Source organism: Silurus meridionalis, chromosome 25 (assembly GCF_014805685.1).
Source record: "Silurus meridionalis isolate SWU-2019-XX chromosome 25, ASM1480568v1, whole genome shotgun sequence".
Lineage (NCBI taxonomy): Eukaryota > Metazoa > Chordata > Actinopteri > Siluriformes > Siluridae > Silurus > Silurus meridionalis.
Genome location: NC_060908.1, coordinates 2,373,261 through 2,387,942, shown reverse-complemented (window position 1 = coordinate 2,387,942; position 14,682 = coordinate 2,373,261). Strand labels below are relative to the sequence as shown.

General features: G+C 39.4%; 1 protein-coding gene across 2 annotated transcripts in view; it reads left to right on the top strand.

Moving 5' to 3' along the window:
- Positions 1-14,682, top strand: part of pappaa (pregnancy-associated plasma protein A, pappalysin 1a) — a 92,542-nt gene that overhangs the window by 4,323 nt on the left and 73,537 nt on the right. For both annotated transcript variants that reach the window (XM_046839707.1, XM_046839706.1), the window contains exons 2-6: positions 2,030-2,322; positions 2,590-3,359; positions 11,315-11,460; positions 11,820-12,113; positions 12,960-13,152. In XM_046839707.1, the coding sequence (XP_046695663.1) occupies positions 2,030-2,322; positions 2,590-3,359; positions 11,315-11,460; positions 11,820-12,113; positions 12,960-13,152 (1,696 nt within the window). The remainder of the gene's footprint in view (positions 1-2,029; positions 2,323-2,589; positions 3,360-11,314; positions 11,461-11,819; positions 12,114-12,959; positions 13,153-14,682) is intronic.

Sequence of the window (14,682 nt, the reverse complement as noted above, 5' to 3'; positions counted from 1 at the left end):
TAGCAAACAAAACAGGGTGGCAGAACTCCTCCAGGTTTAGGCCACACTCCCTTCTGTTTTAGATCTGAATGTGGGAGTGCTTCTCAGATGGCATTGCATTACATCTCTGTCTTTGCATGAGAGTGTGTCCATGTCTTGATCCTCATCAAATGACTTTTTTCTGGGGAAATGTAAATGCTTAAGGTTAATTGAGCATGGCAGCCTTGTGACATGTGTTTACATGACGGACCTTACAGGCATTTTAGCACACCTTTTAGTTCGAGTGCTTACACTGATAGATGGCAGACCTTTCCCACTGTGTCATGGCGAGTTCTGAAAATCAGAAACAGACTTGATTGGCTCTGTTTTGACTCTTGTTTTCTCACACCACCACCCACACCGTTTGTTTGACCGTCACAGGCATGTGGCAGCAAAAATTAAAAGTGAGTACATGCATCTCCATATGCTAGTCATGCCTCATTGCACATGCATGCACACTCTAGCATAAACAGACTCGTTTTGCTTAAGACAGAGATAAAGAGGGGGGTTGGTGAGGGTATCAGTGTGATATTAGTAAACATCAAATGGAAACCATGCTTTTCCTGGGAATCTGGAGGCGAAAATGGGGGTATTCGCAATTTCTGGCTTCAATTTCCAAACCAGTTAGTTAGGTGAAGTTAGCAAGTTTTTGACTTGCAAAAGTGAATGTAAATCAAAATAGACTTTAAAAATTGTTTACTTTTGAAGCAATGTGGGCATTAACCAGTGGTGGACAATAACAAAGTAAATGTAATTCTTCCTATACTTCAGTAGCTTTTTCACATATTTGTACTTTACTGAATTGTTTTTATTTGACTTTAACTTTACTACATTTCAAAGTCAAATATCGTACTTTTTTTACTCAACTACATTTTACACCATCAAGGTCATTCCTTTTTATTTAAGAGCGCATAAAAACTGGTCAAAATACGCAACACGCCACCAATCAGGATCGAGCGCACGCTCTGTGTTAAACGTGTTTTGATTGGCGCTTGGTGTATCTACTGATCACCAACATACAGTTCAACAGCAAGCAGAACATTTAGAGAGGAATAAATTATGAAGAAACTCCAGACTCAAACTCGACACAACACACGTGACCTCATTTGTGCAATTGTTTTGTAGTAGTTGAAGAAGGTTTTGGGCTCATGATCATTTGAATAGAAATCAATCAGAGTTTGACTCATTAATATCATTCTATTAATAGATTAGTGTGCTAAGAGTCACATTCAAGTATTTTCACATAAACTGAGTTGATTAATTAAAGAGTCTTGTGACAAAATTGATAATAGAAAAATACAATTCTTAATTACATTTACAAATACTTTTGTAATTTTAATTTCAAGTGGGTGAACGTTTAAAGGGAGCACTTTTACTTTTACTGGAGTAATTTATTTTGAATGTATATCTTACTCAAGTACATAGTTTGTGTACATCGTCCACCACTGGCATTGACGTAGGTTAGTGCCAGTGCCAAGGTTTCTGTTAGGATCCACAACTATGTTACCCTGAGGTTTAGTTCCCTCTGGGCTCTCTGGTTTCCTTCTAGAACTAGGTGGAAAATTGGTGACTCCAAATTATCCCTAGATATGATGTGTGCCAAGCAACGGCCTCACCTGATAGTCATTGAAAATGAAAATCATTAGAATTAAACAGGTAGAATTTAGTGTGGACTTTCTTAGTTGGAATGAAAACCTGCACCCACAATGGCCCTTGTTGGAAATAGATTGAACATCACTTCTCTACATCCACTTCTCTGACCAGGATAAAGCAGCTCCTGAAAAAAAAATTGGGACACAAAACCCACCAGAATGTCTTGTCCTAAGAATAATAATTTAGCTTTAAAATGCATCTAAATAGAATATTAGATAATACAAACTACCCTTTAAATTTAAACCATCTTCTATGATCTTTTAGCTATACTTTCACAATCCTGAAAACGTTTTCTGATTTCTAGATTAAGACACCGTTCATGTCTGATCCAATGTCCTACATATTTTCTCTCACACAGGCCTTTTTGATAAATGCTTCTATGCCTCGAGTGATCGCGGCTGGCTGCTGGGTATCAAGACAGTGAGTGAGCAAGGCAATCGAGACCCTCGCTTCTTTTTCTCTCTCAAGACGGATCGTGCACATAAGGTCACCTCCATCCACTCCAACACCCAGTACCTGCCTGGCCACTGGGCCCACGTGGCGGTCACGTATGATGGTATCTACATGAGACTGTTTGTGAATGGTGCTCAGGCTGCTGTTAGCAGAGAACAGTCTGGTGATGTCTTCTGCTCTCTTACGAAGAAGTGTAAGGTAGGTCAATGATTTCCTATCCAGGCCTTCTTTGTTCTGATAAGATATGAATCATCGATGGGAATTATGATATGGGATTATGAAATGAGATTAGCATTAGCTATAGTATTTAAACCAAATAAATGTTGTCTGTTTATTCTGTAAATACCATATGTCTTGTCAATTGTGGCATCTTCATCACCCTAGAAAGAATCATTTGTAATAACAATAGGCCTGACTTCTACAAAACAATTATTGCATTGGCATGTAATTTATCTGAATCCCAAGGTGTTGATGGTGGGAGGAAATGCCTTGAACCATAACTACCGAGGTTCTGTTGAGCGAGTTACTCTGTGGCGTCAAGCCCTCTCTCAGCGCCAAATCATAAAGGACATGCATGGCCACAAGGACTCACAATATCAAGAGGACCTCATCATCCGGGAAAACTTTGAGCACCCTGAGCGCAAGTGGCTGGTAGTGAAGGATGGGAATTTCCCACAACCAGATGAAGGGCCTCGGGCTGGGTTGGGCTCTCTGGATACAACCCTAGAGCCCCCGGCCTGTGGGCAGACCGTGTGCGATAATGTTGAAGTTGCCCGCAACTACAACCACTTCTGGAACTTCCGGAGACCCAAGACGGTGCGCTACCGTGTCATAAATGTGTACGATGATGAGTACCGTAGGCCCACCGTGACTGATCAGCAGATCTATCTGCAGCACCAGGAACTGAACGAAGCCTTTGGCATGTACAATATAACCTGGGAGTTGACAGTTCATAATGTTAGTAACTCCACGCTACGGTCTCGTTTAGTTTTAGCCAACTGCGATATCAGTAAAGTGGGCGATGAAGACTGCGATCCTGAGTGTAACCATACCCTGACCGGGTTCGATGCTGGGTACTGCAAGCCGAGAACTCACTGTGCTGAGCATAAACAAGGGAATGGCGTATGCGATCCAGAATGCAACTGGGATATTTACGCCTATGATAAAGATGACTGCTGCAACCCCAATATTACTGACGTCACCAAGACGTGCTTCAATCCTGCCTCACGTTTAAGGTAAGCTCGAGGTGTTGATTCTGTCAAATCATTTCTTTTTTTTCCATGTCATGTTCTAAAATATTTCACAGTGAAACTAATTTTATGTTGATGTTGGATGTACTGCAGTTCATCGCGACTTCTTTACTAAGAACTAAGGCGAGCTTGACGTCACTCTCCAGAGTATAGGAATTTTCTTGTGGTTTTAAATGTAATAGGGTTTTGTAGAGCCTTTCGCTTGTGCCCCGAGTAACTTTTAGACATATGACAAGTGTAACTGAGCCAACAAGTCATTTCCAAGGCAGAAAAACCATCACCATCCTTGGCATTCCAAGTGGGACATTGCTGTGATTTTGCATTCCATTGGAATAAAGCTTTCTGGCTATTTCACAGGTCCATGAATCATCCTACGGTCTAGATAGAAAACCACATGCCTTGTTTGGTGATGAAAAAAGCAACATCAATGTTTTCCTAATTATTATCACGCATTTTTCCTGTGTTTACCGTGTAGCAATGACGAAAATCCTTCCCTCCCTTAATTACAGTTCGGTCATCTGTTAGTCTGCAAAGTGTCCTGCTAATATCCTACTCCAGCTCTCAGTGAGGCTCTAAGTATATTTTTCCCTCTAGGGAACCACTCAAACTTGTGGTTGTTAGCTATAATGCTAGCATTTTTAAAGGTTGACAAGCGTCTTAGACAAAAAAAATATTTTAAACCAGGAATACCTGAGGTCACTGGGGAGAAAGCACATGATGTTTACAATTTCTCTTCAGCCATCTGCTTTAACTTTGGCCCGATCTGCACTGGATCTCTTCAGTACAGCAGCTGTTGCTAATATTGTAAAGGCAGCCGTGTTTAAAGCTACCATGTTCACCTTGCTTAAAGCTGGACAATTTATAGCATAGAAGCGGAAGCTTGGGTGGATATTACTTTGTTGGAAAATAAGGATATTGAGGAATGTCCAGAGAATATTAAACGGGTCGACTCACCAGGTTCAACATAGCACTCTTTACAGTGCCAAAGTCTTATTCTGTATTCTCATTCAGTTAATTTTTCAGAATCAGCTTCTTAGATGCGATTAAAAATGACTAGACATAGTCTGAAATTAGCATAAATGAGCACAGCGAGTGATTTCCCTCTGCCTTCTTGTCTGCTGAAACCTCTTTGCGTTTCTCCACTGATTGAGTTTATCAAGGGAACAACAATGTTTTTTATTAGTTGCTTGAACCCGGTCCAGTCCAGACAATTGTCTCCACTTGCATTCCTTAAGTATTTCAAGTGACTCTGTGTGCGGGCTGCTAGGTGACATCAGACTTGAATAAAAGCGCTCGTATTTTTCTGCTGAAACTTATCCTATTGCAATCATCAAGGGGCAATTTATCATCGGGCATCTGGTCCAGTTACAGAAATCAGCAGCTGGCAAAAGCTGAGTGTGAGATTGAAATATTAAGGCTGAAGAGATAAATATTGTTTCTTCAAGAGATGGTTTGATTGGGTGCCAAGGTGCAGAGTGTGAGGAAGAGGAGTAAGAACTTGAGTGGCAGAACACAGGGGGATGAACCTCCTCTGATCAGTTGCTTGTTTTCTGTTGATTGTGGTACATCCAGAGACAAACCGAAAGCAGTGCTGCAAACGTTCACCAACATTCCAACTTAATTGTGGAATTCTGGACCAACACTGGGCTTCATGCATGCTAAAACAATGGATGATCTGGAGTTTATTTTTGCAGACCGGAGTCTGGTACCAGTTTGCTTGTTTAGGAATTTGGCTAGAAAGAACGAGAGACACAGGGTTAGGAGGTTCTCAGAATTTGCTCAACAGTATAGCATTGAGAGAAAAAAAAAACACAAATGTTGCCTGCTTTGTTTTTGTTTTGTTGAAGGGTACAAGGTTTGTTCCAATTTCTTTGCATCGGGAGATGGTTAGTTTGAATCACTTTGCCGACAGTCTAGCAAAAAAAAAAGAGAAGAAGAACGGGGCTGTGCTTTTCACTTGCACGCAGTGTTCGGTACTTCACAGTACACATACGGCAGTGTTACTACTGATATCCAGGATCCAAGTGCACTGTATTTATGTGCCCCAAGAAAAATGTCCGCCATGGCTCAGTTCCCAGAGAGATTAGTCACAGGTGGAAGGTGAACATACCTGAGCGGTGGTGTGCTCACATCCAGTGTTCCATCGTGTCACATTAACAGATTAATTGAGTTCCAGGGAGTGGATCAACCTTCCAGTAGGTCATGACTTACCCCATGTCACCTAAAACCTGGGTCCTACAGTCTAAATAGACGTAAATGGACATTAACAGCTTTGCCTTAATAGACTTTTTTGGCATAAAAGCGACCACTTTAAAGGCACAACACCCTCATAAAAACATCTTTGAAGCTCCCACATGCACACAATGTAAACAGACCGACTGCAACTATGTGTACGATATTTTACGGGTCTATTTGGTTTTGAGAATAAAATGATTTTGGTATAAAATTCATAAACAATAAAAAGGCAGATACAGTTTTGTCTGCTAGGACATTTATCATCTGAAAGGAATCTTGGAAAATTATATTCTTTGCAAAAATAGAGGTGGTATTCCTTTGGATGAAAGAGATGAGTTTGCAGATTTCAAAAACTAAACAACAACAACAACAAAAAAAACATTATAAAAATAAATTCCCTGAGCAGATTAAGAACTAAAATTCTACCCAGCTTGGTTTCAGCTGCAATTATTCCATCATTGTAATTATTCCTGGAAACTTAAACACCCAGACAAAGCCAATAGTCCAGAGCCCTGGCTGTCAAAGTCTTTTTATACGACACTTGCATTACAAAAAAAAAAAAAAACAACAACACCTGGACAAAAACAAAAGGATTGTTGTGTTTGGATTTTAGACTGTTGTCTTGACCTGGTCATGGGATCACCACAGATTGGATTAGGATCTATGATTGGGAAAAACTGGATGTTCAATCATCAAATACTTTTGGCAGAAAATAACAAAAATTAGCACATTTGGAGTTCGGCTGAATAGGAACAAGACGTTTTTGACCGAATCTGCGTGTTTTTGTAGTTCTGCTCTGATTCTTGATGATTCATTCAGCAACAGCACCGTGCCAGAGAAATTCTCCCCCAATTTAGTCCCATTAATTATCCACCAGGACACAACAGAACTACTGGGTGCGTGTCCATATTTGGTATAGTACAAGGCTTCTGGTATGTTCAATGTGTCTACATGTTAAGTCAATCAGGGTTTGTTTGCCTTCTAAAGATACCTGAAACATAATATATATATATATATATATATATATATATATATATATATATATATATATATATATATATATATATATACACATATTTACATGCAGTATATACAGTATTTACAGCATATTGAAGAATAACTGGATGGAGAGATGGATGGATGGATGGATGGATGGATGGATTCAAGGATGGAGATATAAATGGATAAATGGATGGATGGATGGATGGATGGATGGATGGATGGATGGATGGATGGATGGATACATGACCAGTCTAATGTTTCCACAAATTTGGCTTTAGCCTCAATCTAACATGATCAGCTACAGAAATCAAAATGTAGAGCAGTTTAATGTGTTTTGTTTGACTCAAGTCCAGATGTGCCACTGAATCTACAAAGACTGCAAACTCATAGTATTGGTCAAAGTTTGTTAACTGCCCACTTTATTTTTCAGTGGTGGAAACGGATATGACAGAGTAAGGAATGATCACTTTAAAGGCAATCACTTTAACCAAGGTGATGACGGCAGGCCCAAGGAGGCCATCTTGGCTTTGTGTTTGTTACAACCATGCCAATATTTAATGTTTTTTTAACAACAGTCTTGTGTGAATATTTCAACATATGGGGCAAATGAATGACCTTTCATTAATTATATTTGGGCAAAAGTGGTTGTAATGGTTTTGCCCTTTCCTACGTATTGTTTTCAAAAATATTAAGACGAATTGCTCACTGGAGGACGGCCTTGCATGCCATTTTATGTCAATTAGCTTTCTGTTTTGAAGTAATTTTAGTTTTCCTTTCACAAAATTCACATGTGGAAGAATTTTCTATCAATATTTGGGGCCTCGTGATTCGAACCTCCCCCCTTTTCCCCAAGTGGTTAGCGTGGGGGGGGGGCTCATCCCTGTATCCGGGTCACACTTTATATTCAACCGCACATAGAGATCAGGTTGAAGTTCGAAGAGAATTTTCAGGTTGAATAATAGCATTTGGGAGAGGTGGTTTAGGTTTAGGTGGTTTGTACACCTTAAAACCACACCCCTGGTTGGTTCTTCTTAATAGATATTTTGTATCAGGCTGTACTACTGGACAGAGATCCCAGGGCAAAGCAAGAACCTGCTGGAGTGATTATATTTCACAGTTGGCTTGTGATGTCAGGGGATCCCCCAGGAGAAGCCTGGAATCTCTGGCCAGGGAGAGAAAATGTAAGAATAGAAAATATGTTGTGAACAAAAGTCTCAAGTGAACGATTGTGTGTATAAATCTGTGCGCATGGTGTCCTGAAATGAACCGCTGTTTCATCCAGGGTATTTTTCCACCTCATGTCCGGTATTCCAGGGTTAGATCTATCACAACCCTGACCATACTAAAAATGAATGAAGAAAGCTTTGAGACATAAGGGTTTTAAAGTTTTTGTCTTCATAGTTTGTCTTTGAAGGGTTTACCGATTCTTTTTGTTTTTTTCGCTCAGTTAAGGACAAACTTCAATTCCTAAAACAGAGTGTACAAGGTTTGGCTTCCAAGTAGAACTTCAGAAAACAAGATCCAGTTTCTTTCCAAGAGTCTAAAACTTGCCACATTTTGTCTTTAAAGGCAGTTCTAAATTCTTTTAGAATTTTTCTTTGTAAATATCATTTATAAAAATTCCAGTGCATATTACGTAATAGATTCTAGATAGGATTGAATTAAAATGTCCAACAGAAACGTCCAAAAAAATCATAAGCGATTTGTCAGTAAGCTTCTTCTCCCTCACAACATTCCTGTCATTTTTCAGATAAGCGAACTTACATCATTTTTTGAAAATGGGCCAAGATCTGACTGAGACTTCTGTTTTGCTTCATAGAGTCCATTCACCTGTCCTGAACATCTAACTCTTTCTCTCTCCATCAACAAAGAGTGCTAATCAGACATGGGCAGAATTGTACAATCTGTCTTTTTCAATATCGTTTCGTTGGAGAGGTGAGAACTGTCAGGAAATCGGAATTTGTTATTTATATTTGGAATATCTTACATATGGAACTCCAGGAATTCTTCTCCACCTCTGATGAACAGATGGTAGCGATGTGTTGTGAGCACAATTAAAACGCTGTACTTAAACAGCTGTGCATCTGGTACATATTGGTGTACTGTAGCTAAGCTAACTGTCTGCCTTTTCTCTTTTAGCAGGATGACGGGCGATTTATTAAGCCGCTGTTTCTGCACAAACCAAGCTTCTTTACTCCAAACTAATTACGTAACAGATTTTTTTTTTATCGTATCTCTCACGTGTTTTGACGTCGCAGGATAACAAATGTATCAGAGGAATTTAGGACAATTGAACATACCTCCATGTGATGTTTGGACACTTTTCCACAGCTGGAGTGTGTCATCCCAGTGTGTGGTCTTCATTTCGACTAGCTGTCTGGGAACTCCCGTTAATGTCAGGCGAACGTGATTGGTTTTTATGGCTCGCTGCGAGTTGTCGCTCACTTTTAGTCGCATGCGGCTCTGCTTTTTATCTTTACAGTAATGCAGTTTAATGCTGCCAAATAGCTGGAACTCGGCCAGAAACTTGCACAGTGCTTTCCTTGTTTACTAAAGTGTCACTCGTGGGCTGTTTTTCATTACCACGATGGACTTGAAAAAACGACTCTAAGCCGCAGTACAAATGTTTGATTATAATATGTAAAGTCGGCGTATATTATCTATATATTATGAAGCGGCATATCATTAGAATTCTGAACATGGGAGTCGGTTAGAAAACAATGAGCAAATCAAAATATACACGATCAGGTATAACATTATGACATTATAACATTCTGAGCGGTGAAGAGAAGAACACTGATATTCTCTTCATCATGGCACCTGTTTGTGGGCGGATTTATTTATTAGGCAGCAAGTGAACATTTGGTCCTCAAAGTTGACGTGTAAGTAACAGGAAAAATGGGCACGGGTAAGGATTTGAGCTTGAGTTTGATGAGGGCCAGATTGTGACGTCTAGACGACTGGGTCAGAGCATCTCCAAAACTTTAGCTCTTGTGGGTTGTTCCTGGTCTGCAGTGGTCAGAATCTATCAAAAGTGCTCCAAGGAAGGAACAGTGGTGAACCGGCGACAGGGTCGTGGTCGGCCGAGGCTCATTGATGCACGTGAGGAGGAAAGGCTGGTCCGTGTGGTCCGATCCTGTAGCTCAAACTGCTATGCTGTTAATGCTTGATGTGTCAGAACTATTTTGGCAGCAAAAAGGGGACCAACACAACATTAGGCAGGTGTTTTGCCTGATGCATATATTCACACAATTCTAAGTGCGGTCTCTAAGTTTCCCGAGACACGTTGCATCATGACATGTAAAGACCAGTCATGTTCTACTATGCAAATGAAGACAGGTGCAGGTTCAAGTTTACCACATGAGGATGGGGCGATACTAATTTGTTTATTCCTACAAGTAGATATTAGGTATTCAACCCAATTTTTATTTTAAAGAAATGTGCAAACAAAAGGTATATTTCGAAATCTGTTTTTGTTTTATTTATTTATTTTTATAGCACATCAATTGATTATGCCAATTGATTATGGTTTTCTATAGTGAAGAAAAAAAAATATTATGTTTGTAAATTTTATTTTTGGGCATCCCATTCTACATTTAGTCCTCAGTTCCTGTTATAAAGAGCTCCACTCTTCTGAAAAAAGGTTCCACTAGATTTTGTGGAGATTCGTGCTCATTTAGTTATAAGGGTGTTAGTAAAGTCAGGTACTGATGTAGGTGAGAAGGTGAGGAGGCCTGGGGTGCAGTCAGTGTTCACAATCATCATGTTCTATAGGTTTGGAGCTCTATAGCAGGAGATCTTTCACTCTAACCCATGCAAAGCACATCTTAATGGAGCTGGGCAGAGGGGAATTGTCATGCTGGAACAGGTTTTGGTCTCCTAGTTCAAGTGAAGGGAAAATTTCATGCTACAGCATCTAGAGACAATTGTGAGTTTGTGGTCACAGTTTGGAGAAGATCGAACTATGGCTTGAAAGATCAGGTGTCCCAATACTTTTGTGACTATAATATATCTTCACCAGTCTTAGAAACTTGGAAATGAGAAACCAGAGAAAGCAACATTCTCTTGAATCTTGAAGACTTTCCTGTGGTGTTAAATTATTAGTTTCAGCTTTACAACCTGCTAAAAGTGGAGACTCCTTCCATTAATTCCATAAACAATGCTAAATAACCATTTCTAACAGGTTATTCAGCTGCTTTTGTATATTGTTTGTGTCTAAGTGTCACAAAATCAAAGTCAAGTAGCTGAATGTTGCTGCAAAAACAAAAGTTATAGCCTTATGATACTTTCAAAACTGAATTACAAGTGAAATTCCAGATATTATTTATATCTCTGAGGAAATATTTTTTTAGAGTATATCAACTATCAAAGCCTTCATGATCTCTCAGTGTTCTAAACAAAGTTCCCCCAACTGCCATGTGCAAAATGTCTTTTAGGAGTCAACTGTCATTACACTGTAAAATCATGTTATAATACACCCTTATGTCAACCTGAAGTTAAATGTAATAAAGTAAACCGTGAACATTTACGGCGGCTACCATGAAGGGCATCGTCTAGCCCTGTGAACGTAGCCCTCAAGCAAAGTACTGATGATGTTGATGTTCTCTGTTTTCTTAGGTGCAACCTGGTCCTTTGGTTCTGCTCTGATTTCCATCACTAATGTGAACCACACACTGTATGTTTGTGTGTGTTTACACCCACAGGGCCTACCTGGATGTGAAGGAGTTGAAAGATATCCTTAAAGTGGAAGGCTCTACACACCTTAACATCTTCTTTGCCAATTCCACTAATGAGGACCTGGCTGGAGTGGCCACCTGGCCGTGGGACAAGGAGGCCCTGACCCATCTTGGTAATAAAGCATGTTTAATTTACACTGGGTGCAGAACAAATGAGCTCCTGCTTTGATCTGTTCCCGATTGAGAGCAAAGCTGGTGCTGTTATTGCTATAACTACATCTCAGGGGTTCTGTTTCATTTCGTACGGACTCTCCGAAGCGTCCAGGGTTTAATTTGTGCTTGTAAGGTTGCGCCGCTGAATCGATTCATCATCTGATTTTGAGTAAATGAGTCGTAGGTGCCAGTGCTTTGTTTGAACTTTTCACTGCTTTTTCACTCCAAAAAAAAAACAACAAAAAACCCACACAGATTGGCAAATATTGCTTTAATTAATTCCAGGTTCCTCACTACATGCTTCCATCCTTTCTTTCAGGAGGCATAGTGTTAAACCCGTCATTCTACGGAACATTCGGACACACGCACACTATGATCCATGAAATCGGCCACAGCCTGGGCTTGTACCACGTCTTCAGGGGCATTTCAGAGATCGAGTCCTGCAACGACGCCTGTTTGGAGATGGAGCCTTCGCTGGAAACAGGAGACTTGTGCGCCGACACAAACCCCACCCCCAAATACAAGCACTGTCGGGACCCTGAGCCTGGAAATGAGACGTGTGGCTGCGGCAACTTCATCCACACACCTTTCAATAATTATATGAGTTACACAGGTATGAAGAAACATATTGACAATTAATAAGCATTCGCATGCATTTGCATATTATCGACTCTGTAAATTTATATGCTGTGACACTTTATCTAATGATTTCTTTTTGATATTCTTATACAACAGTGTACAACTTACATAGTGTACCATTTAATGTAAATGTACCATTTACTAATATACAAACAATACACTACCTTTGGTGAGGTTCCACTTGGAAAAAATTCTTCCATGTAATAATTCTTAGATTTATTATAATTTTTTTAAAATTAAATAAAAAAATGTGGCATAATAAAAAAATATGTAGAAGGTCTGCAGTAACGTTGCCACCTCACAGCACATTTTTCCTTTTATACTACTACAGCAGGGCAGGCCATACTTTTTATTTATTTATAGCAACATTCAAATTTTAATACTTTCGTATTACATATTTTCGTATTTTTACTTTAATTGTTGTGAAATGCTGAAAAGAAAACTCCTTCCATAAATGTTAAATAAATGTATTTTTACAGGAAGCATTATAGTATTAATGACAACACTTTTTAACTTTAATATTAAATAATATTTAATTAATGTATATAAGATCATATTTTAATATGATAAAAATATATAATATTATAATATATAATATATAATATATAATACATTAATATAAACCTGTTATTTGCAGCTGCAGCTATAGAAAAACAATAAAAAAAAACAATATATATTTTATTAGAAATTTTGATTTTCTCCAGAATTTATCTATCTAGAAAAACAAGGTAATATTCTGTACATTTAACTCACAAAATGTACAGTTGATACTGTTTATATTTCACGCCATACATCTCACTTTGTTTTTTGGACCCTACAGATGACACCTGCACGGATTCGTTTACAGACAACCAAGTGGCCCGAATGCACTGCTATTTGGACCTGGTTTATCAGACATGGCAGCCCAATTACAAGCCCCCTCCTGTCCCCATGGCACCTCGTGTGGTGGAACAGCGTCAGGATTCGTTGGTGGTGGAGTGGTTCCCTCCAATCACGGGACACTTTTATGACAGGTGAACTGAGGTTGCAGAGAGAGGCCTCAGGGACGTTCTGGCTATTTTTGGTTAGAGTTATACTGTATTTTTAGGGCTGGTCAAACACATATGGATATGACGTACTCCTGCGGATCAGGTGTGTTGTCATTCGATATGTCTGGAGCAACCCTGGGGGCAGGGCACATGTCCTTTCATGTCCTGTTGATCATGGAGAAAATTGAAAAAGAAAAAAATTAATTTCCTCTTACACATTTGGATATTGTCCATTAGTATGAATGCTTTACTGATTAAAAGCCCTATTTATGATCGATTGATCAATTCACAGTTGTTATAAGACCTTGTGAAAACATCTCGCTGACCCAGAGACGACATTTTCTACACATTTATTAGATGATTCAGTCCTGTGGAACTTCCATTGAATCATTCGCTATATTTCGCTACCCAGAGAGTCGTTTATTAGCATTTATTAGCAGCACATCCATAATTATAAGTCTAAGATAACGTTATGTGTGACAGGTGTAATTCACTGACACAAGCTTTGGGGAAGCCCCTCAGGAACATGTTGAGGCATGCTGTGAGTTCATTTCTCAATCTGTGCACTGCTTGTTTGTGTGTGTGTGTGTGTGTGTGTGTGTGTGTGTGTGTGTGTGTGTGTGTGTGTGTGTGAGAGGGAGAGAAAGATTCTAAGCCTGAAAGCTGCCTGGCTGCCAAACACTGAGGAGTTATGCTGATCCTGTTCAGACGTCTTCAGTGACTCATAAAAGTGAAATCAGAGTATTATGAACATCTGAAAATTCACAGGGCAAGCGTCCCATGTGACTCATCATTTACAACAGTTTTAAATAAGAAGAAAAAAAAGTGTGAAAAAGATGTTTGGTTTGGGTTACCATTTACTTGCAGAAACAAAAAGGAATAAAAAAGGAATGGTCAATAAACAAAGCCCAGGATAGAGGCTACCAAATAATTAGTATAATAATTATAATAATAAATAACATAAAACTGTACCAAGGGATACTACGTAACACAAACCCCTTGTACTTTGTCACACTAACGAACTGTGATCTGGACGTATTTCACTAGCAAACTTTGCTCTGTTGAAAAATCAAAATAAACAATTACATTTATGGCATTTGGCAGATGCCATTATCCATTTATACCGCTGAGCAACTGGTGGTGGTGAGCCCTGACACAGTGCCCCTTGAGCATAGAGGTTTAAGGGCCTTGCTCAAGGGTCCCAAGCTTGGTGATACCATGGCTTGACCCTTCACCTTCCAATCAGTAACCCAGAGCTTTAACCACTGAGCTACCACATTCCACAATTGAGAATTTTAGGCCTTGTTTAAGGGCCCCAAGAGTGGCAACTTGGCCATACTCGCATGCTTGAACCCCTGACGTGCCAATAAGCTGCCAGTCTGAGGCCTTCAAGTAAGGCCCTGAACCTCCAAGTGCTCAGTTGTATAAATGAGATGTTTATAAGTTTCTCTGGATAAGGATGTTTGTAAAATGCCATAAATGTACACTTTTAATGGTATGCTCCATCACATTGAT